The 25,528-nt window shown below is 33.6% G+C and overlaps 3 protein-coding genes across 3 annotated transcripts in view; 2 read left to right on the top strand and 1 right to left on the bottom strand.

Annotated features, from left to right (window-relative positions):
* LOC108726275 (PAR-domain protein 1) overlaps positions 1-25,528 on the top strand; it is an 89,546-nt gene that overhangs the window by 7,162 nt on the left and 56,856 nt on the right. The gene's annotated exons all lie outside the window — the stretch shown is intronic.
* On the bottom strand, positions 8,756-10,638 carry LOC108726240 (luc7-like protein 3). The gene is made up of 3 exons (XM_018453691.1): positions 10,493-10,638; positions 10,084-10,288; positions 8,756-9,302 (listed from the first exon to the last, which is right to left on the bottom strand). The coding sequence occupies exons 2-3, from the start codon at positions 10,284-10,286 to the stop codon at positions 8,756-8,758; spliced, it is 750 nt and encodes a 249-aa protein (XP_018309193.1). The 5' UTR covers positions 10,287-10,288; positions 10,493-10,638.
* LOC108726239 (SKI family transcriptional corepressor 2) lies at positions 23,019-24,443 on the top strand. Its single transcript, XM_018453690.1, has 2 exons — positions 23,019-23,462; positions 24,340-24,443. The coding sequence occupies exons 1-2, from the start codon at positions 23,120-23,122 to the stop codon at positions 24,441-24,443; spliced, it is 447 nt and encodes a 148-aa protein (XP_018309192.1). The 5' UTR covers positions 23,019-23,119.

Below are 25,528 nucleotides of genomic sequence, written 5' to 3'. Positions count from 1 at the left end.
CTAACGGATTCATATTCAGCACGCAAAAATACCTCGGAAATGACTGTTCACACTCATATGGCAAAAAAGATCAAATTTGGTCCCAATGATATATGAAATATTAATCTATATATACTAAAAATAATAGTAAGCATATTTTTATTTTAAAATACATGGTCAATTGTTTATAGTATGTAATCGAAAGGATGAAGAGAACGATCATTTTTATCTGCTTTTTGGCTCGAATAAAAGATCGGCATACTGTTTGCTTCGACCCTATACGCTTGTGAGTGATCGATGTCACTTATGGTCACTGTCGCAGACGTCATCGTTAGTGACCCGACGACTGTTGGCGACGAGAAATGCAAGCCGGCAAGTAGACGCCGATAAGTCGCGTGCGAAGCGCCGTTTCATTTTTCATTCACTTTCTTACGATCGATATACTTACGTCGCTCCTCGTACTCTGTCGTTTCGTCGTAAGACTACAGAATCACGCATATATCAATAAAACATACATAAAGCAAATGAATATAGCTTGCTATTATTGTGTTGCTTACAGTCATTCTTGAGCTATTATTGCGCTAATACTATTTATAATTTTTGTTTCGTGCCAGAAGATAAAGTAATTATAAAAAAGCATTTTCAATAAATATATGCCTATATATAGAGAAGGGGCATACAGCTTTTAATATCGCGACTTCTTTTATCTTATAGCTATCTCAGATTATATTTATAGCGTGTCTGTGATGTGATCAGAAAAACCATATTCAACATGTGTTACCGCTGTATATATAATAAAATGAGAACCTCATCATATTTCATTTTCGAGGCTATCAATCATTAGCAATTGAAAAAATAGTTTTTGCGTCTTTATTTTTCATTCACTTTCTCGAACACTCTCATTATTAATCTAAAAGATAAAAAATGTATAATACCGTTTCCATTTTTATTAAAGTTAGAGTTAAGAGATTTTTAATACCATTTAGGCCCCAGTAAGCGTCAAGAAACATAACAACAACAATGTAATTTCGTACTTAAAAACGTAACTATGTGTCACAATATGTGTTATATTACATTTATTGTTGAGTATGAAATTATATATAACCGATGTTATGTTATGTTAGATAGGGACAACATAAAGTCTAAAATCGTCTTAAGACGTTTTTAGACGGTTTCTTGCAAAAATCTTTTTAAAATATCTTTAACCCATTAAGAACCAAGGCCAATTTTTTTTCTCAAAATTTAAAATCCTTTTAATGGCAAGCTACTATTAGTATATATAGTAGCCCTTAAGGAGCTACTTGCCAAAAATTTCGCATCCCAAACTTGACCTATTTTTTTTTGGTCGAAAAATCGACCAGCGGTCCTTAATGGATTAAGATGTCTTAAAACATCGATTTTAGACTTTGTGTTGTTTGGTTAGTGTTGTTTGTCAGTTAGTATTGACTGGACAGAATTGTATAATGATTTGATAGGTATGGTCAAGGCCAATGAATCGTTATCGCAACGCGATAATAACATGTTTTAGGTACATAGAAAAAAAATTTGTAAATTTAAAATAAATATTTACTCCAATAGTACTAACGAAATATTTACTAAATGTAAACATATATTTATTCGATTTAAACATAACTGTTTTATTTTGAATAAATATTTATTTGCTATAAATAAATATTTCGTTAGTATTATATATATTGGAGTAAATATTTATTTAAAATCTGCAAATTTTTTTCCAGTATAGTTAAGTACAAATGTTTCCGCGCGAATATATGAGATCGTTTTACAATATTATGAAAGTAAAATTATGGTTTATGGTATTGAGTGTCAAAGACTTTGTATATTTGAGTATATCTCTCGCTTTAGGTATAAATTATCGGCAGATGATCCGCGTCGAAGGTTTAGCACCGGTATTACGACCCGTTCCTCTACCGCGGTTCGTGGCTCTTTCACAATATGTTGAACGATTTTATTTTTGGCGTGCCAGGACCGTACACATGTCAATCCATTTGATGGATAGGCTGGAAGACTAGAAGAGTACCGGCAACTTGAATATGCCTCGCCACGGTCGAGTTACATTTCTCATGCGACACAGCTGAGGAAATAATCTCCGCGCGATTTATTATAATATTTAATTTATATGTTTCCTTAGAGTTATTATTAATATTCCTACATATTTATGATAAAATTTTTATATTTCGACTGGATTTTTTTTAATAATCTATTAAAAATATCGTTATCTGCACAGAGAAAAGGTTTCTTTGGATTTAGTATTCCTATTTATTTGACTAAAATTTGTTTTATTGAAACAACATATGCTTGTACGAAGTATTATTTGTTTGAATAAAAATTTTGTTGTTTCATTCGAGAAACCTCTATTTGAGAGAAGTAATATTATCATTTGAAGTAATATCTTTCAATCAAATAATATATTATTTGATTACAATGAATACAAACAATGAAATAAATTATTTGTTTAAAAATGGCAAAATATATTGATAAAGGTTATAGTAGAGGTCCCAATAATTACCTTCTTAAAACAACCATTATATTTTTTGGCCAAAATTGTGAAAACAATGGCTTATACGTCTAACAACAGGATTAAACGAACAGCACTATATGCTATATTAATTATGTTTGTGCAGTACAATTTGATCACGCGAATGCCGAAGATAGACATTATCTGTTCAAACAAATAATGTATTTAAGACAAAAATATACATTGTTTCAAATTCAAACAATCGGACTTATTGATTTAAACATTGGTTTGTTTCCATTCCAGATAACAAATTTATTTGGATATAATAAAATTTATTAAATCCAAAGAAATCTTTTTCTCTGTGTGTTAACGATTTTGGTAATTTTGACGAGAGGTATCTTTTTAGGTATACTCCGCTTTAGCGAAACTGGTTGGCGTGTCGCGCGAGATCATTTTCGGTTTTATTAATATGATAGAACAAGAAATAATTGGCTCGCGACACATGTATTTCCGCAATCGTTTTTTGGGTAACAGCACAATAGTTATAATAGTGCCAACTTTATGGTGCACCAGATGCTGTCTGGTTCCAAGTTGGCTCTAACATCTGCCATTTGCCGACAGTCGGTTTTCGATGTCGTTTAAATCGTTCGAGAATCTCGTATGGAGATCAAGGTAAAGGTTAATTATTTCGTTTCCCGTCGACAATTTCTAGGATCGCGTCTCATAAAAATTTAATCTGTTGAATTAAAACAAGTAGATAGAAGTTCATTTTATCGAGATACTAATCTCCAATGTCTCTTTGCGATTGTAATTAGCTGGAAGAATTCTTGTACTTTTCGTTATTCTATTTATTTTATTCCAAGTAGAACAAGTCATTATGATATCAAAATGATATCAAAATGACTTTAAAATGATTATTAAAAGTCATTTTTCAATCATTTCCGAATCATTTTAATGTCATTTTGACGTTAAATCGTGACTTGTTGTTCTACTTGGGTTGTAACATAATTAATTTAATCCTTTAGACTTAAAGTTTTGTTCTATCATACGTTAGATAAAACAATCACTCGCTATCACTACTCTTTGCCGTTCAAACATTAAGAATTCAGTTTTGCAGAATAATTCCATTCCTCTAAATCTATTAATTTTTTGCCAAGATAGAGCAGCAATGATGTTACATGACAGTCAAACAATTATTCCCGAAGTTATTTCTTATGTTTTACTATTATTACCCGCAGACCAATTGGAGAGATTATTTGTCGAGCCTTATGCATCTCTAACTTCAAGGTCCCTCGCGATATCTGCGAGACTTGACAAGCGTTTAGCACTATGCGATTTCGCTCGTTAGCACGTGTCGCTCGATTCTCGTCGAGGTACTCATCCGAAAATTTTTCTAATAGATATAGAAGACTGTGGAAAAGTTATTTTCTGAAATATTAATTGTAAAGTCGTAATTGTAAGTTAAAATTCTCAACAAGAATTTCCCAATTATAGCAAATAATTAGCTTATTCTTTTCTTATTCGATTCTTTCACGACTTACGATTTAGCTTATAGGTATCGCCAGGAAGTTGTAGGTATATGGATGAACTTATCAACGATGGAACGTAAAGTATTCCAGTTTCAACGGGAGTATTAATTTAGATAAGTCTTTGTAAATCCTTCCTACGTCTCAGGTAAATATGCGCGCTGCGCGCGTTAAAGATGAACTTTAGGTAAGTGATAAGAGATTATAGCGAGATATGATATTTGTCATCTACGTTAATTGCAAGGATAAAACATCAATAAAAATTAATTAACATCCCTATTACACGGAAAAAATGATTTTGTTGAAAGATTTAAATTTTGCTGGATACAAATCTAAAAAATAATTTTATTGGACCATCAAGATAATTTCGTTGGAAACTCAAACTGGTTGTTAAAATGTCAAAATTGCTCATCATTTTTTAGTTTCCGTATAATCACTTTCTTAGTCTCAGCATAATTATTTTGATGGTCCAACAAAATTATTATCGGATATCCAGCAAAAATTTAGATTGTTCAGCAAAATTGTTCTTTCCGTGTATTCGAGCGACCTATGATTTTTTCCAAAACGATCCTCTTCTACCTTTGGTTAGAAATTCAGGCTGTCGAGGCCGATCGCTTGTGGCCTGGCGTGGCCTCCAAGCGAGTACCGCTTTTCTGGCAATCCGCCAGAACTTATGCCAGGTTTCAACATACCGGCCGACATGAGTATTTTCGGTTTCGCGGTGAAACGACGACGGCCTGTCTCTCTTTCTGTCTTTTCCCGCATCTCTCTATCCGTCCCTCTTTCGATACGTTTCTTTGAGGGAAAGCGAAGGGACCACTATTAGATCGACAAGTAGACGAATGGTGTTTTCGTCGACAAACAACTTCACCAGCGATCCGAACCAGTTAGTTCAATTTTCGATGCTGCAGTCCAGAGGTCTTGTTTACTATTCTTCGCTTTATACAGGGTATCCCAGAAGAAAAGGTCAATATTTTGAGAAGTAATGGTATCTATTATTTTAAGTAAAAATGTTTATATAAACGTTTGTTCTATTCTGAACGGTTTCCGAGATAATTTGAGAACAGTGGAATTTTTGAAAATTTATTATAAACTTCAAAAAATATGTCACTTGATCAATAAATTATAAAAAAATACGTATATCTTTCTCTTAACACTAATTTTGCACATTCAATTTCGAAAACCGGAATAGGATATATATTCATACGAATATTTTTGCTTAAAACGATCGATACTATCACCTCTTAGAATATTGATCTTTCCTCCTGAGATACCATGTATAACATCGAAGTTTGAACTGAAATTATACTGGTTTTCGAATCCCTCCTCTATACGCTCGTCAGACACTTGTCGAAGCACAAGTGTAAATGTTTAATTAGCGTTCGGCACGATGGCGACATTTTATTAGTCTCGTGATAAACCACTTTCATCGCGCTAATATATGTCACTTAATTATCATTGTCGACGGGATATACGTTCGGTCTTTGGTAGACCTATTTTTTAAGAGATCATTCCGAGCTATTTTCTTTTCGTTCGCGTATGCGACATGTAAAAGAATAATAAATATTATATAAATATGAGAGAAACGCCAAATAATCGGTCAAAGTTAGATGTTATGAATATAATACATATTCTTAATTTTTGAATTTAATTATCTCAGATGTGACTAGAGATGTAAACGGAAAAAAACTAGGATTTTAGGGTAAAAAACTCGGAAAATAATGGTTTTTTTCCTTTGGCTTTGACAGTTTTTTTACTCGGATATTTTTTTTAGCACTCCACAATTTCGACGCTGTACTATTGCTCCAGAATTTAGTTTTTGCACTTATCCGTAAGATTTCTGTGTAAAAATAATTATAAAAGTTAAAATACTGTATAATGATTAATATAGTATATTAATTATTATACAGTATATATAATATAGTATATGCCGATGGTCATAAATAAAAAGTTAAGTAAGTGGTTCATACTGTCATTAATACAAATAATACTTTACTAGACTAATTGACTGTTTATGTTGTATACTGTGATTGTAATTATACATATTCTAAATTTAAATTAGTGAGACAACAATAAAATTATAAAGACAAAAGTATTAAATAGCATCGAAATAACAAGAAAAATGAATTTTGTTTCTTCTACATATTTAACACGAATTCTAAACGTTTTTTCATGAATTATGTAATTTGGTCAAAAATACTGTTTTTTACCTGATACTTTTCTCTGAAGTCAAAAATACCGTTTTTTTACGTTTCTAGATGTGACTGTGCGCCGAAATGTTCGGACATTAACCACAATCGATCTGAGACGTTAGTCCAATCGAAATATATATGTGAATTATAAATATCAAGTATAAAAAAACAAGTGATAATGATTTAACATTAGAAGTACTAACGTTTCTTACTGATCACTGAAAGGACTAAAAATAAATTACTGAAAATAAAGAAAGTGATAAAAAACCAAATATTTCATCAGTATAAAAAAAATATAATTATTGGAAAGTCAAAAAAATTCAGAATCCTGTCTTTTACAAGAGAAATATTATTTTAATCTAAAAAATTGAAATATTCAATAATGACCGCTTGGTACTTTCAGTGTTAATGACCGTGTTCATCAAAAAGAGTAGCTTTGCAATTGTTGTAAAATTCTTTAATATGTTTTGTCATTAGTTCCTCACTGAATCTAAATAAATTAATCATATTAAATAATCTTACAACACAGTTGGAAAGCTGCTTTCTTTTTGCTAAACGCAGCCCTTGTCGCTATTCGTTATAAGTAATAATAATAACTCTTCTAAAACATATTTAGCTTTCATATATAGATAGATAAGCAAGCAAAAGCAAGCTGAGCTAATCCTAATGCAAAATCATTTATTAACGATCCTGTCGGTCGGGAAAAATTATCCTTACTATTAATCATTATCGTCTGTTAGCTAATCTATCAATGATATAGTATGAAGAAAAAAGTATTTATACAAATGTAAGTACATATTGGAATGCGAAGCATCAATATCAAAATAAGACTTCCGTGTTGAAAGTCGATGTAAGAATACAGCAGACTATTTAGAGATAACCTTATCAAATTAATCTTGCATAATTATATAGATGGTGTTTGATATTGCATATAAACAAAATGTATTGAGAAAAAATGTACTAAATTTTAATGAATAGATATTTGTTTTAATAGAGACAACATTAACTTAATATTTACTTACGGTAAATAAATATTAGTAAATTTAATAAATAAATATTTACTTAAAAAAGTCAAATTAATGATTTTTGTGTAAAAAATAAATATATGTTTATATTTAGGAAATATTTAGCTAGTATTATTCAAACTAATATTAAAATTTAGTATATTTTTTTCTTGGTGTAAAGAATTGTTTTTCGGTCGCTTCTTATCGAACGAAAGTTCCTATGTCACTGAACACGTATGTTTCTTTGAACAAGGCTTTATGCATAACGAATCGATATGATAATGTTCAATAATCTCTCAAGATTATCTTCATGTGAGTTGCGATAAATGACAATTTGAGTCAAATTTAGTGAATGCACAATCATAAAATATATAGACGCACTATTCAATTAGTATAAGAATATATATAGAGAGATGACGTCGTAGGAGAAATTATTGCATTCGAAATTATTGGCCGAAATTATGGGGAGACGATCGTCTACGGAATAATTTATCGAATCTAAATCCGCTATCTACATCTGAAAATTGTTGTTTGAGAAAACAGAGATCGATTTGGAAATTGTCGAAAGAACCTATCTAAAATATCGTCAGCTCCGGAACGTAATTTGCATACGCGTTGCATACGCATGCACTTATCATTCACAGCTGGCGGCGCGGACGGGGCAAAACATACCGTCGCGACGCGTCTTGCGTCTAGTCCTAGAGTTTCTAGGCGAAATAGTCACGCGGTACGCGCATACATGCGTGTGCAGACTCGTCATTAGCACGACTATCATTAGCCGGCAAGGCCGCGTTCAGGACTGTCGACGGATGGCTACGGACCCCTGCGCTTAGCGCGTCTGTTTCTCAGGAGGCTCGAGTTTCACGCCGTTTCACGCTGCGTGACGGACAGTGCAATTTCGATTAATCTCACGATCCTGTTTCTTTCCCTCGCGCTGTTACGGTACAAACGGACAAGGAATTAAGAACGCTTGTGTAGAAAGACAATTGTAATAATTAATATAGCGTATACAAAGCGTTAGAGTAAAGAGTACAATATAAATACATGAAATCTCGAAATTTGTGTAAAGATGTAACAGTACAAGTCGTAATATAAATTTATATATTCGTAAAATTCAATTTTGATGCCTAGAGATATTTTGTATCCCAAAAACTAACAAGTAATTTCCTTACTGTGATCTATGCACACATTGACCGCGTTCAGCAGAATGCTTAACATTTTACAGCTGTTGGAAGTTTTCTTTGTGCCGATTGGATTATAATTTTAGAGGTAGAGGAATAATTTTACATTAAAAAATGCACTAAATTTTAATAAATATTTGTTTGAATAGCACTAATTAAATGTTTACTAAATGTAAATATATATTTCTTTTTGAACCATTAATTTAATTTCATTTTTTTATTGAATAAATTTATTTACTGCAAGTAAATGTTTAATTAGTCCTATTGAAAAAAGTATTAAGTACGTATTAAGATTTAATACATTTTTTCTCAGCTAAGAAAACACTTGTAAAATAAATGTTCTGCTGAATGCGGTCATTATTTCTATACTTCCTGGAAAAAAAATCATCGTTTTTCATTAATTTCTAAATGTCGTACGTATTAACGTCTGAGAATTTTGAGAAGAGTTTTGTGAGCGCCGTTCGATTGAATGCACGGATGCAGAAGATTCGCTTTTGTGAGGATCCTCTTTTCTGTCGGTGTCGTTTCTTGGCGACTCCGGGGACGTCGCCTCCATTTGCATCTCGCTAGGATTAGCGCGTGTTCTAGCTCTTACTCCTCTTCTACTTCTTCTGCTTCGAGTTCTTCTCCTTCGACGTCTTCGAGAGGTACGTCTGCCCCTCCTCGATCTGGCGCGTGATCTGCGTGGTCTGCGGCGGCGACTTCTTCCTCTTCTTCGCCTAGTTCTGCTTCTCCTTCTCCTCTCCCTCTTTTTCCTCTCCCTCTCTCTCCTCTCCCTCTCCTTCCTCTCCCTGTAGTACCTCCTTCTCCTCGCCTTCTCTCTTTTCCTTTTTCTCACGCCGAATCGCCATGGTTGTGACGGACAAGGTTCCATCACTCCGTCACCCGTGCCATTCCCTAACGAGAGTTGTCTGAGGTAGTCGTGATCGCACGAATAGTATCCTCTAAGAAGAATGTCAGAATGTTTTAGTACCATAGTAATTACTATTTAGTAAATTATGATAAATTATTATACAGTCGCCTTCGCATTCGACGTTTTAGAAACTTTTGTCATAAAAGACTTAGATATACATATCGAGCAAAACGCGTACCGAGTCTACAAGCAACAGAATTCTCTTCTTAAATAGACATGTTTCGTTACTCATAAGTATTCAGAGGTCAGACTTAAAGTCTTTTTAATGACTTTAAGCGAATGAAATTAAGTGTCTTCATCAACGTATGTTACATTACATCAACCACGTAAGGTGTGACATCGCACGGTTACTTGATCGAGTGAATATTGTGTATGTAACACGATCAAAATATTTTTTTTACGAAGTGGGTCACGTATCGCCCTCGTAATCGTGACATAATCTATTGCGCTTTATTTTTGACCCAGCGGCTTTATCATTGGTATTGATAAGTGAGTTTTTTGCACTGCAGAAAATATAACATCGTAAATACGAGTATGTCCAATGTATTACGCGACACTTGATGCCTCTCTCATAATTTCTCATGATTCTCGAGAAGTCAGAACGTAGCACTTAATTTCCAAGATAACTTTCGTGAATAAAAAGTTTAGTGTTAAACTCGTCTAACTGAATATTAACGTGATGTCAATGCAAATTTTGTAATCTGGCAATAAGGAGCTTTAAATTAAATACTGAGATAAAAGAAATAAAATTGTTAATCTATAAAATCACTTAATTGTAGATAATTAATGGAAATTTGGAGTCAAATTCGTACCCCTTTGAACTCTTAAGAATCCCATAGGATAATCCGCGTCGTAAAGCGAATTGAATCTGCCGCCTGATCTCTTCGCTAGGAACATTGTACTCCTGGGAAATGTAGTTACTAATTTCCCGCGATGTCGAACCTTGCACATCTTGCAGCCTGCGTATAGCGTTTACAACCAGGGCCTCGACCTTTGGAGTCCGCCTGACGGACATGTCTACCAATTTTAGCAAATATTCTTTAGCATATTTTGTGTGCATAATTGCTACATAATTGATACTATTACTCATCAAAAGCGCATGCAAAAACGGTTTGAAAGGAGGTGTTATTTTTAGCATAAATATTAATTTTGCTGAAAGAATATTTATAAGTAGGGGACTTAATGACGTCTAAGAGTCTGCCTAGATGTAGGAATATCTACCTGGGTTGCGTAGAACGTGATAGGAATATATTTAATTATACTTCCTTTCCGAGAATACGTATCGTAATCCATTAGATAAACTATAAAATGTATATTTAACAATTTTAAATTATTTTAAATTTCCTGCATTTTTTTTACTGATAATTCTAATTCGGCACGTCAAATTTTCATTGATTTCAACAAAACGGTATCCAAGGGAAATGATCGTCATTCTCGTGATGCTGATCGCAGTGTCGTTGTTTTTCGATTCTTTTTAACGAAATTATCGCTATTTGTTAGATGTGAAAAACACAATACATAAATGATTCATTACTTTATTATACGTTATAGGATGCTAATTACATAAAATACTTTGAAATGTTATTATAGATTATCATAACAAAGATATCCTCGTAGAAAAGAAATTATGAATCTAGAATAATTTCGCATTTGCTATATGCTCTTTACCGGTTTCCCTTGAACTTCGTTCTTACCTATCTGACGTAGACTCATAATCGGACTTACAATCAAAGTACGGCGATGAAACTCTTCGCGAATATAAATTACGGGCGAATCAAGTATCGGTCTATCTGTAAAGACACCTATTGTATAGGTCGCGGACTAAGCGCACGGTGTAAACGTAGCCACTGACTAAAATATTTCAGGTTCATTAACAATCGGCGCACTTATAAAATCAATATTTACGTTGCCAGTTTGCTAATATCAGCGAGAAAGACATTGAAATAAATTATATATATTGTGCATTTAAATAATAAATAAATTACCCCTACAAATTAAATTATTTTTATGTGAATCTCTAAATAATTATTATATTCTCTTCTGATTCTGAATTCTTAAATTATTAGATTCCTAAAGTTTCAGATAAAACAGATATTATAAATTTAATCTATCACTTAATTAAATCATATTTAGAGTGAATCTTAGTTAGTAACATAAAATCATTATTATCACAGGAAGGAAAATATATTATAGCCTAAAATGTCTATTTGTAGCGAGCATTCGCGTTTCTTCGTTTCTCTCTCTTTTTCTATCGCGAACAGAAATAAAACAGCGTAAAATGGCACCAGAGTAGCATGTCAGACGTTTGGTGCCGTGACAGCTCGGAATTCTTTTCTTATACCTTTGTAAATATAGTTCTCTTCCGGCTATTTGAATCTCCTGATCAAGGCAATATCGAATTATTAGCTGCGTTATTATCCTTCAATATAAAGCATCGAAATTGGTTATCAATATAATTGTATTTTCGCGTGATTTATAATTGATATGATAAACACGTATCTTATTTTAAAAATATATGATATTTTGCATTTTAAGCCGCATCAAAATTTATTTATTAACATAGAATATTATGTAGTATAGACATATTGTATAATTGGAAGCGCACATGTTCAAGCTACTAGCCGATTTTCCTATTACATGATATAGTATTACAGTACAATAACGAAAGGTAAATATGCTCGTCTTATCACGCGATCGGCGCGACTTATCATCTTATCGATGATGTTGCAATTACGAGGGCTACCAGATATAACACGTTTTATTAGATATTACTTATTTTTATATTGCAAATACAATCAAAGTCATTATGTGTCATTTGACTAAAAAGAAAGAAATATACATCGTTTCAAGCACGTGTTTATTGATATTTATATGTGGTTATTTATATATAGTGCCTTAAAATCACCATGCATTCTTCTTAGTTTTTATAAATTATAAAATTTAAAAACATTATTTTCTTCCTTAGCTTTATGAAAATAATATGTTTTTTAATCATTTCCTTTTTCAATGTAATTTAATATTTAAAAAATATATATTTTACGTAATTCTAAAATGTATTTTGTTATATATTTCATAATTTTTTAATTGTATTTCGAAATTTTTATTTACAAACTATCAAAGCTTACTACAAATTGTTCCGAGAATTTCTATATGAAAAAAAGTGTAAGGAAAATAGTTATTTTGTATATAAATTGTATGTGTGTACAATGTATGTTTTTTCAATAGTCCCGTGAGGAGATGTATAAAAATTAAATTCGTTTCGAAATAAAAGACGAAAGTTCTTTCGGTAAATTATGTTAGAGTAAGTTCCAGCAGAGTGCAGCACGGATCGCATATAGACTCTGCTGGCATCTGGTACCGCTTCGAGGGAATTAGTTTCGCCAAAAGTCCGTCATTGATACTATGCTCGCAATGATAACATAGAAATCGTCAATGCCCGAACCTGATATCTATTCTTTTTTCATCTGCAACTCTTTTTTTTTATTCTACTCTCGTCCCGATAATATTCAAATGCTATTGACAATAATCAAAAACTTAAACGTTTCGAAATTAAGTAACTGAAAAAAAGCAACAAATGTATACAACGATAGATCGTGACAATGGTCTTCTTTAACATACGTCAAAGTATATAAGAAAAATGACAGGAAATTATCTATAAATTGCCAGAGAGACGATATATATGCGTTCTCCAAGCATTCACCTGCGCGTGCAAGGGCACCGGACATACGGATCGCACACATAAACAGTTGCAGTCTATCGGTGTGTTATGTACTGCGCGTTTGTCACACGCGACACACACGCACATTCCCGTGCAAATGATGATTACTGCCGGTGTATCAATGTTATGTGCTCAATAGCGATGGAAACTAGTTCCAGTAAAATTTTTACCATATTTGTGCTGCTTATAGTTGCGCTCTTATAACGTAATTTATTTAACTCTGTTGACTGTGTTCGGCTTTATTTGACCTAAAATTTAATCCAATTTCTTATTAATATTTTACTTAAAAACTTTTCTCTGGTATTTGATGACTTCGTCAGTTAAAGGTTAACACCTATGTGAAATTTAAAAAAAATCGATTCTTTTTTCCTTTTAAAATACACTTTAGGATCTCATGAATGAAGTGCAAGTGGTTTTATTGCGATACATAATTTTTTTCGAAAGTTATAGGTTCCTAAAAATTCAATTGTTAACTTAAAAGTATTCACATTCAAAACTTTAAACGCGTTTTTCTCAAAACAGTATTTTTTAAGTTGGCTAGCAGTAGAACTCAAATAATTTTTAACCTATTTACTTCAAATTTTAGCAGTATTTAACAAATCACGTTTTCTAAAGAAATATGTAGAATTTTTTTGATAAGTTACAAATTTTTTAAATTACAGCTGATTTTGCTCGACTATTTTTTGACGAAAATGGAACTTTTTGTTTGTACTTCCGCCATTTTGTCAAAAATCAATATTTTCAAAAACAGCTACATATTTCTGTAGATATTTGAGTAACGAAAATAAAAATATTTGTTTTTTTGTTCTAAACTAAAAATTACGACACTTGTGCTGCTAGTCGCGGAACACCATGCTGTTTCGACTGTCTTCATCACTGCTGCAGATCCGCCATTTTGATAAATAAAATCCTGAAAAAATTATTTTTTGTACTTTTTTATGTGCTTAAGAAAGTTATAAAACTCATTTTTTAATAGATTCATTAAACAAAAAAAATTCCCAAACGTAGATCTTATTTATAACCGATTACATAGGTGTTACCCCTTAATACAAAAACATTTTTCCAAAAATTTTTATATTTTTTTAGAACTTTTAATTATGTTGAACCAAATGATGTGGGTGCTTTTTATTTAGCAATATAAATCGACACATCATTCTATCATCATTATGTCATTTTTGATATTCAGTAAAAAACAAAGATGAACGTCACTTGTGTCGATTTATGTTTCTAAATAGAAAGTACTCATAATCATAATAAATTTGAACAGACTAGTAGGGTTAAATTCGTTTAGAATTTTAAGCGGTAAAAGCGTCAAGTGCAATACGTTTTATATGTATATGATTGATAGATACAATGATTAGAAAATAAATTCTATGTGCTTCAAGTACGCTCCAGAGATAATAATCATCACACACTCGTAAGCTGTGCTATTCGCGCAAAATACATATAGATTCTCCAAACTGACAAGAGTGACAGAGAATTAATTTACCAAGTAGGAAATATTTTTATTATTTCACGACGCACGTGTATGAGTGCACGCCGTTAACGTGTGCCCATTGTTAGCATTTTCGACCTTGCAGCACGCGAGAATGTGCATGGAGAACAATCGGGACGGTCAAGGAGAACTTACTGAATAATCAGCTTCGCGGGGAAAATGATTGCACTGCCTATGAATGAAAAGAAGGAAGCCATGAATTTCTGATTGCCGTGCACTTTGTAAACACCGTTTCGGAGCGGAGATCACGAATGACGATGTGCCGTCCGTGGACAGGCAAAAACCTTTACCATAATCGTAGCGTCACTTCCTGACTGAATTTTGTGATGAAATCGTAACGACCATAGAACAAAGTCTTCAAAATAAGAAAAAAAAAGATTATATCCTTAGAGCAATCATACGAGATGTTTTTTTTAATCACTAAATGTGCCTGATGTTTCACTATTGCACGAACTTTGTGAAAATTAATGGACACTGGAAGAATCATGTAGGAGCAATATTAACTCCACATTATTTGCATGGTTTTTTCAACGTAATTACTTTTTAACGTAATCACTTGTGTGTTTCTAACATCCCAACATTACATCTCAATTTTTATATTATTCTTTTCGATAATTTATAATTAACCTTTAAATCACGCGATGATGTTCTTTACTATACACGATGAGTTATTTGTGTCCAAAATTAATTTTTATCACTTTTACAAATATATAAAAATTATTAAGTGATTCTTACATATATTGTAACATTTTTAGAAAGTATTTATAGAACAGAATTGATTTACACTTCAGCATACATAAACTAAGAAGGGGACTTGGTGTTTACAAAATTTTACTACTTCACACATTCATCCATCCTTTTGTCTACATACTGTACTAAGCTATACCTAAACTTTCTTTGTATTTATTCCTTCTACGCATTTGGTATTCAAACTATCACAGCCTTATGTACAATACTTTTCTCTATTGCACTTCCCCATTTACCTATTCTTACCACTACACACACATCCGTCTTCTCATCTCTTTTACATTCCTACCTCTTTTCTTTCCTGTTCTTTATGCTAAATACTTTCTTCCCGCTCGTCTTCTTTTTTCCTCCTCTCTTTCCTCTTTCTTAATTCATTATCTCTGTCCTTCCATAATTTCCTTAATATTTTGCCTTTTGTATCTACCTAAATCTTTCTCCTACATCCTCTTTATAATTCTTTCTTTATATATCCTCCCCTAATTCTACAAATCGATCCCTTATTTCCTGACATTCCTTTACATAATGCTCTATACAATCCTTACCTTCTCCTCAGAATAATACACTTCCAATGGTTCTCCACCAACCAGTGTTTATTTGCTTCCTCCATACTTAAATTTTATCGTTGCTCTAACTTCATCATCCTCTCTCCTAACTTCATCTAGATTTTCCTTCAGATATCTGAATCTTCTGTCATTTGTCCCTCTTTATATTTTTTATTGCAACATACCTAATTAAAATTTACGCTAAATATAATGTGTATAAATAATATTTATACATTCAGCGAATGACAAGGCTGGGGTGTTCTGCAGAACATCCCACGCGAGTAATGAAGAGTTATAAGTAAAAGTGGTAATAATCGATAAAAGTATTATTTGTGAACATCATAACGGATAAATTGCTCGACGGATACTTTCTCTTTTTTCAGAAATTCATAAAATCTTGGATGAATCTCCCCCGCGAACTTATAAATATCAGCGGGGCGGGTGAGGAGGATTCAGAGCGTAATCATCGCGCGCCTCTTACGACGTTATTATTGCTGTAAGGATGAATCCATAATATCGAGGCGAGCCGGCTCGACGCGGCCGAGCGAAAGTGCCTCGGCCACATAAATGTCGGGCCGACTCGGCCGGGGACCGAGAAGGTGGCTTAACGAATGTGGAGAGATCGGTGAACCGGAAGCGAAAGGCGCGCGCAGCTTCACGATTCGTTTGGTACGACGTATACATAAGATCTCGTCAGTCTCCCAGCCTTTAACGCTTCGCGGAACTAGAAATCTGTTTTTCACGCTCGAATCGCGGCGAGCTTTGTTCACGCATCTCTATATTGTCCTGCGTGCGAACGAGAATTTTCTTTTTTTTTTATTTTAATCGCGTGTCAGATAGAGATTAACCGTGAAGTATGAACTGAGTGGATACGAGTAGACAATTCGAGGTGAAAGAATTCATTCAATAAACTTAAAACATAACGCAAATCATGCCAACGAATGAAATATCCCATACAGCACAGAGCTTGCAGCAATAACGCTGCAATATTGCTGCAACATGCAACATTGCTGCAATGTTGCAGCATTGTTGCTGCAACTTTTGTGCTGTAGGGGATCTAATCTTGATAATTAATCTATAGTAGTTAAATCTAATTTTGATAATTATTTTTCACACAATTGATATGTAGTAATTAAACTTAATTCTGATAATTATTTTTCACATAATTTTTTTTTATTATAACAGCGAAAAAAATTTCTATTGGAAAATGAACGAACCAGAAAATTCTGATCATATCAATCGGAATTCTGGTTACCTCAATTAAAATAATTACGATAATTATATTAAATTCAAATTATAGAAAATTCTGATTTGTCTATTTTCAATCAGAATTCTAATTAATGCAACCTCTTTTTCCAGTATACGATTATTTATTTATTTCTGTTTTTTTCCGTGAGATTGTCCGATAGGTTAAAATGGACCGATCTTGTCTTGGTTTAATATTTTTTTCGCGCTTGCATTAATCGTGAGAAATAGCTTCCACGTGTCGATTAAAAAGATAATTACTACGTTTAAAAAGATAATTACTACGTTACGCTTGCGATGCAACACGACCTTCGGCACTGTCGAGCCGAACACGAATGTTTCTAGGCGCGTCCGCATCGAGATTACCGCTTAGACTTTTGCGCTCGTAATTTCGCAACGAGATCCTCTCCGGACGCGGATCCTTGTTTTTCTGTTTCTTCTTACGACCACGAGGACAATTCTGGCTTTTGAAAATTGGAAACGCGATATAAATGGAACGTGACCTCAAATAACTCGGGGAGATACCCGGGATGCGACACGGTGGATCGACATCGGAAATGGGCGCCCACGTGCGCTCTTATTAGATGCAGCGCGATTCACGTGGCGCAACACGTGAACAGGTAGCTATCGCGACGGGAATTTCTGCCGAGGGTGGCTTCGCGGGTGGTACAACTAGGTGGGGATCGTTAAATGGGGATCGCGAAGCAAACGCGTGAAAAGGGTAAGAGAAGTGATTTGCTTTCCTTAGTTCCTGGTCGCAATTTAGAAATGGTTGCGCAATTATCACGATGCGAAACAAAGTGTGAAAATCTTAGATATTAGGTAAAAAGCTTTTTGCACGATAACAGCTTACTGCTGTTAATATCGATCTTTATCATCAGTCGAGAGTCACTCTATGTGAATCATCTTTACATTTAAAAAAACATGTTTTGTGACTGTAATAATAAAATAATTACGGTTATTAAGAGCGCTATTTTTATAATCATTACTTACTGCTATAATTTTAGTAATGACAATGGAATCTATAGTTCTAAATATTAAAAAGAATAATTTTATAGTCGTTTTCGAGGACAACCATATAAGCTTTTTAATATGTAGAACTATAAATATAATTATATATTATATATTATTGTTAATATTACAATAAGTAATAACTATAAAAATTAATAGACTATAATTACTTCACTATGCAATTATAATCACAAATACTAAACACTTTTTTCTCAATCTAGAGGACTAATTTAACGATGAGCTTTTTGATCGTTTTTCTAAAGGAAATTTCTTTTCGCAATCACAAACATGCATTCTAATAATTTATCTGTGTAAGATCTAAGAATCAAATAGTCCCTCTCTATAATTAACCCCATAATTCCAATACGCGACAAGTTGCGACGCAAAGGCGAATTGTTCTGCGAGTCGCGATATAGCGACAACGATAGAAGCGTCGAAAGAACTATCTCATGCGTGGCGGAGATGGACGGGCCATGGGGAATCGCCAGATCAATTTACATTTTAATCGTCCCGTTCGGGAGGAGCGAGGGAGGCTTTTATCTGTCGCATGGCAGACGATGGCCCATCCGACCCATCTGCCTCAATCATCGATCGGAGAAGAAACAAATGCGGCATCACGCACGATAGAGTCAGAGTCCTATGCCGATGTCGGGGTCTAAGCATTGAACATCTACCGGGATACGATCGTCGCTCGACCGGAAAATACAAAGGGATGTGCGCGCGACGTCCATAGGTAGCCCAGCATTGCTGCAGTTGATGGATCAAGTCGGTTATGGGCAATAAGAAGAATGCTTATTAACCTAACGGTTCAGACAGCTGATAATAAACACCCGTATTTGTATTTAATGCTAAATTCGATGGGGCTGCAGGTAAAGCGTTATACTACAGAATCTTCGAGCAAGCTAAATGAAGATCACAGCTATATTTATTGAAGGATAATAAATTATGAGTTTGGAATAAATAATTAATATTGAATTATGAAATATAAATCTGAATTGTGAAAAATAAATTATGAATTTCCGAGTTGATCGATTTTATTGTCATGGAAACTTTATGTGATCTTTTTCTCCATTTTTGAGATAAATATTTTGATAATTAATCTTCAAATTATAATTTTATTTATGCAGGAGTAAATTAATTGAGAAAAATATTGCATATTAATTGTGCATAACTCATAATCTATCTGTGTTGAAAATTTCGAATTAATGAAAAATCTCATTGGAAATCAATGCGTACGAATTTGCGGGAATCCTGTTTTCTACTCGATGTTTATCACTGACTACTGAATGCACGATGCTTATCTATGAACAGTCGACGCTGGCGCGATGCAAATGCAGTGTCAGGTGAAAAGAATAAGACGACGTTACGGAAGCGGGAGAAATTCCGGAGACGACGTATGCACGAACGAATGTATGAGTACGTTGACCTGAAATGACCTGACCTGCGACAACTCAACGTGTCCGGCGATAAACTGTCATGCATTGAAGTAATCTCATGCGCGGATTATCGATACACCGATATGTACGTACATTACGCAACACTACGTTGCACCGATTTTACATAAATGGAAGTATGCGAATAGTTTTCCGTATACGTATGAAGCGATTCGATGACGTTTATTTTCGTCACATCGGCTATCAATGACCGCGGCAGGATCGCGCGACGAAGTCATCTTTTGTGGATTTTCCTACAAATTTTAGAAGTTCCAAGTCTAATTTCATTACGTATAGCCTTAGCCACAATTAGGTATAAAGCACCTCCACAAATTTACGTAAACGTTCTATATCTTCTTAGAAAATTAAGAAGTTTTATTGAAGAATAATATTTATTTTTAACCATTTTAATATTTTGTTAATCTTCCTTTGGCTTTTATTACCACTTTTTTCAATAAATTGAGGGTGCTTTATACATTGAAAAGATTTTTGAATCCAATGCTATTACTCTTCGATCTATCATAAAATAGAATCGATATAGGGATAATTATATTTATTGTTAACAGAGGAATATTTTATTCTTAAATAAAAATTCTTATATCTTTGCATGAAATAAAATGATCTTGGACATCGGTTTCGTGCCAAACTTCAGCATCATGCGTTACAACATTGAATAAAGATTTATTTTAACGTAAGAATTTATATAGACTTAAATTTATATGTGTTACTTTTGTCTCAAAATAATAAGTTAATTTTATTTAGTTCTAGGAGGAGAATATAAGAATTATTGATCTAATTTTAATGTCGTTTCATTTTTATGTTGCATAAGGTTTCAACAAGATTAAGTACGTCAAAAATATTTTCTGTTTGTTATTAAAATCCTTTCAGAGAGGACACTTATGATCACAAGACTGTCTTTAAAATATCGCAATTGAAAAATATATTTGTGAGTTTACATGAATATTATTATTTATCAATAAATAAAAGAAGGGCAACGAGCCAATTATAATGTAAGATATTTAATAATCGTATATATACAAACCATCACTTTTCACAATTCTTATATTGTCTTAATGATGTAATCGTCGTCTATTTTACATCATTAAGACAATATAAGAATTGTGAAAAGTGAGATGTGATCTCTTTTGATAGTTTTACATATGGACCGCATTTTATGAATACAACCGAACTTTTCACTGGACATTATAATTTGACCGAATTTTCAGATAATGTATGTAAGAGTGTTTGTTGTTTTACATTGAAAATGACCCGATCGGTATCGAAACGTTTGTATATATACAATTATTAAATATCTTACATTATAATTGGCTCGTTGCCCTTCTTTTATTTATTGATTTATTCTAATTGAGCCATTTTAACATTTATATTATTATTATTTATTATAAGTCAAAATCTGTTTCGGTCTAAAAATATAATTTTTTCTCTTATTTGATTCATTCTAGTCGATCTAATTTCCACTTATAAATATTTAAAATATCGTTTCTAAAGAAATAAGAAGGTATTTGACAATTAGAGAGATATCATCGTATCCAGCGCGATTATGATCTCGCTGGATGATTATGATATGACCAGTGCTATTCGTATCAAAAGGGGAAACGAGCCCTTATTCCTGGTTAACGTTCACCTGTATTCATTTGTCGGCTCGGAATTAACACCGGCTCTTTCCAGAAATACTTGAATGGGGTTGTGGGCGAACACGTGACTGGAAAACGTGCCCGCCGAAGCACGTGGACCCGGGCACATCCCCCGACATCGGCCACCGACGCGCCTCGTGCCCTCAACCCTCTTTCGTTTCGAGGTGGAGGAGAAGCTTTCGCTCGTCTCAGTCATCGCCGAGTCTCTTCGGGTTGCGTGCGTACGAAATTGCATCGACGATCCTCGCGACGACGTGCCCGCGAGTCTCATAGATAGACGAAAGGGATGCATTCGCGCATGTAAAATTTTATACCAAGAGACGCACCTATGGACATTATGGTGCATCTACCTGTAATTCGTCAAGATTGCGATCGCGATCTCACCGATTCGAGCCGCGACGCGAAAGTGACAATCGATAGATTTAGATACTTCGAAGCCGGCCGGATTTGCGCAGCAACGCGACGAGTTTAATCCGCGGTTGTGCGGATTATCGAAATAAATCGCAGCGAAAGCTCCTCTTTTCGCGGAGACAATCGACAGTCACGACGGAACGCAACCCTTGTTCCCTCGCCATCATGACTTTCCATGTTATTCAAAATTTTTTCGTGTTACTCACTTTACGCTGCACTCACCCGTAATACATTTGAATTACAGGATTCTCAATCGCGCAATAGCATAAAAATTTCGTAGCAAATAAATGCTTAGATTTCATGTTGAGGAAATATTTAGAGTGTCTCTTTTGTTTTTACATGATGAAATATATGCGAAATGTTAATGCAAGACTCGTAATAATAATAATAATTTCTCGTCATACAGTGTCCTTAATAGCTAATACTCATAATTTCTATAGACTTCATTGACGTAAAAAAAATCAAAGATATGTATATTTTATTGATATGTATGTTTTATCTCACTTTATTTTCATCATTATGATGTAACTTTTTGACTACTGTCACATGATATTTCAGGAAAAGATTAATAATTAACATATCATAAAATACGTTCACACTTTTGCTTTTTATATTTCAAGTAGAGTAATCAACTTTTTTAATTTAGCATTGTTATATTATTTATATAATATAAACATATATATAATTTAAAAAAAGCAAAGGTTAATAATATTTTACAATTAATTATGTTATCTATTATGATATGATATTATTTTTTTTCTTTTCGAATTTTTTTTACGAAAATAAGAAATTACTTTTTTAAATTAATTTTTTACAAAATAAAAAAAATATTAAAAAGATGTTGACGTTATAGATTTTAAATAGGTCACAAACGAGAAAAACTATGCAAATATAAAATTTTGCTCTTCTAGCTTTTTTATGTATTTGATTAAACGAACAAAAAATTTAAAAAAAAAGTATTTAATTTATTATATATTTTTAAACTCTGCTATTGTTCGCGAGATCGGATGAAATATTTGTTTGTTTGTGTGACTATTTATACCGAAGAGCTTTTCCAATTCGTTAATTTTTATGCACATCTACAGAATTCGTAGACAATTCAGTGATAACCTGCGAATGCAAAAACTGGACAAAATAAATGATTTACTAATTTGTGATCGGTGAAACCTTAGAAAATTATCAACGTATTGTGACAAAAATTGCAGTCGAAACGACAAAAGCAAATCGTTGTTAAATTATCAACAAATTATTTCGCAATGCAAACTCATTGAAAATTGATGTTAACTCTTGCAACATCAATGCAAAATTGAACCAAATGAATACTGGACAAATAAATAACAATTAAAGGTAGATGTATTTTACTTAAGTAATAAAAAAAAATTATTCCATTATTTCGGAAAGTGAATAATGAGCACCGAAATTAATGGATATCAGTTTGGTGGAATTTGAAATAGCGAATTACTGAACGCAAATCGAAGTCAGGCATGGCATCGATTTTGCTCTGAATAGCAAGTGATTGTGTGAGAACTATTCAGACCCAATATATCGTACGGCACTTCCAATAAGAAAAAAAGCTACTGTTGAATCCAAAATGGATTCCTGCGGCTGGACGCGAATGGGGAACGAGGATGGCGAGGGGATGGCCGGTGCGGACGTGGCCGCCTCTTGGCAGCAGTGTTACTCTTGGTGCACGCCGTACTCGCATCCTCATCCTCACCATCACCCGCATCATCCTCGTCAGTATCAAGGTAGCCAGTATCAGCAGCTACCAGGAAGCGCCTCCGCCGCGACAAATGCTTCCACCCATTATCCATCTTCCCAGCAGCATCCTCTGCAGCTGCAAAGTACCCAGCCGCCGCCTCTGGACCAGCAGCAGCATTTTCATCCTATTAGAGGACAGGGCGGGCTTCGGAGAGTTCCTTATGACGGATCAGGTATCCAATTCGCGTGCAGCGCACCAATTTTTACAATATCGATCTATTTCTTTAAAAAACGGGGCAATTTCGTGCGAATTAATGCGCAAAGCTTAACAACTTACTATTAATTATACTTAAAATAATAATATTAATAATATAAATAAATTCTAATAAAAGCACTTACTCTTATTAGCCTTTATTTTTATTATTACATTATTATTTTAATATTGAGAGTTCTTTATAACAATTGTTTGATTAATAACACTAGTATTGTGTAAAAATATGGCATAAAAATGAATATATTATCAAAAATTTTTTAAAACCTCAAACATCAATATAATGGATATATATAACAAACAAATGTATGTATTTTTATTGATAAAAGTTATAGCACATATAAAGTAAGAGAATACTCTAGTAACACAACTTATTGTCACAATGTTGGCTCAATATCGGCCCAATATCGGTCAAATATAACTTCAATGTATCTAATGTATCAACAGTTAATAATCTGTTACTAAGGTAGCAGATTATTAACTGTTTATTGACACACCTAGAGTGATACCAAAGAATTAAGACAAACACATGTCTTCTGCTAATGATTACAGTCTCATTATGAGGCTTCAATTTCATAGTGTAACGCGAAAATTAATTACATTTCTCCGGAAATTTTCTCCGTTCTTTTGTTCTTCCCCTGGGTATTTTAAATCGTTCCTCTTCAGGGACAATTTCCCGGACGTGAAATTATATAAGCACTCCAGTTAATCGTCACGCAATGTCCATCACCAAATGAATCGATCTTATTGAAAGGATTAATATATCTTACCGGTTTCAAGTTAACCCGTTTCACGCACATTCTAAATATTATCTCGATCATAATATCATCCTCTTATAGACTTCGAATATACCCAAGAGGTTCGCGTTTCTTGCAACTTTTATGATAGATCTTTTATTGATAATAGCAAAAATGACAAAGGTGGTAAGAAAGATGCAAGATAGTCCTACAGAAAGAGACTTAACCGAAAATAATACATATTTACGTTGCTACTACCAACACTTTGTGCACTGCATCAAACCTTACGCTGACCTTACGCATACCTTACGCTGACCTCCTATCGATGCGGTGTTACTCAAGATGATCCAATTTTCTAAAGACGCGATAGCGAACGATTATAATAATGAAAGCCTTAAAGCTGCAAGCAGGGAAAACGTATCACGCGACATAAAACGTGCACGTGTGAATTCTATCAACTAACTTTTATATGCTAAACGCGTAAAAAAAACGAACAATATTTATGATACAATTTTTATGCAGTTGCACAAATTTTCCTCACAACGGTAAAATTTTGTTTGGACAACCAAGTTTCGCTGCTTTTAAAACCGTAGAAAGATATTAAAATGGAAGGAGGTCCAATTCCGTGTCAAGACGCTTTCGTAAACCTTTTATGCCTTCGTTAATAAATCGTAAATGACAGATTCGCGAATTAAATGTTTCCGTCATCGCACGACACCGGCGTCGGAATGGCGAACACGTCGAACACAATTTTTCCGGACACACGTTTGCGTAACGCGTCTCACGAAAGGGATTTGCCACTCCATACGAAAGCTCTTGCAAAAAAGCAAGAAGGAAGAGAAGTTGCCCACGCAACCATCGGTAAACAGTCCGATGAATTATTCATAGGAATCTGTTGCTTTCATCCAAACGGTTATACCGTTTCGCGGTGCGGATTTGTTTAACCAAAAGATATACTATATTAAAGAAATAAATTGGTTTATTGAGACATAGATTCAGTAAATATTTTTGAAGCCTACATAGAAAGAACGCTTTTGCTGAAATGTCTAAAAATTTAGCTAGATCTGAAAATAATTTTGGACCATCGATTTAAATAATTATGTAGGACGCTCAAGCTGATTACTAGAATGTCAAAACTTTTTGCAGCTTAAGGACCATCACACACAACGTGACATAAGCTGCATAAGCATAGCATAGCTAGCATAAAACCTGGACGTTATAACGTTGCTGCGATGTTGTTGAAATGTTTTAAAATGTTTCTTGCTTACTGATTGTGAGCATAATTATTTTG

This window comes from Mycetomoellerius zeteki, unplaced genomic scaffold (assembly GCF_001594055.1).
Source record: "Mycetomoellerius zeteki isolate Tzet28-1 unplaced genomic scaffold, Tzet1.0 scaffold407, whole genome shotgun sequence".
Classification (NCBI taxonomy): Eukaryota; Metazoa; Arthropoda; class Insecta; order Hymenoptera; family Formicidae; genus Mycetomoellerius; species Mycetomoellerius zeteki.
The sequence above is the reverse complement of the archived record's forward strand: the minus strand, read 5'-3'. Positions and strand labels throughout refer to the sequence as shown.

What these genes read in the sequence shown, in the direction of transcription:
- LOC108726240 (XM_018453691.1), bottom strand. Translation starts at nt 10,286, where the DNA reads ATGTCCGTCAGGCGGACTCCAAAGGTCGAGGCCCTGGTTGTAAACGCT. An exon ending in ATTCTTAAGAGTTCAAAGGG is followed by an intron (nt 9,303 to 10,083) that starts GTACGAATTTGA and finishes CATTCTTCTTAG; the next exon opens with AGGATACTATTCGTGCGATC.
- LOC108726239 (XM_018453690.1), top strand. Translation starts at nt 23,120, where the DNA reads ATGGATTCCTGCGGCTGGACGCGAATGGGGAACGAGGATGGCGAGGGG. An exon ending in AGTTCCTTATGACGGATCAG is followed by an intron (nt 23,463 to 24,339) that starts GTATCCAATTCG and finishes ATCCTCTTATAG; the next exon opens with ACTTCGAATATACCCAAGAG.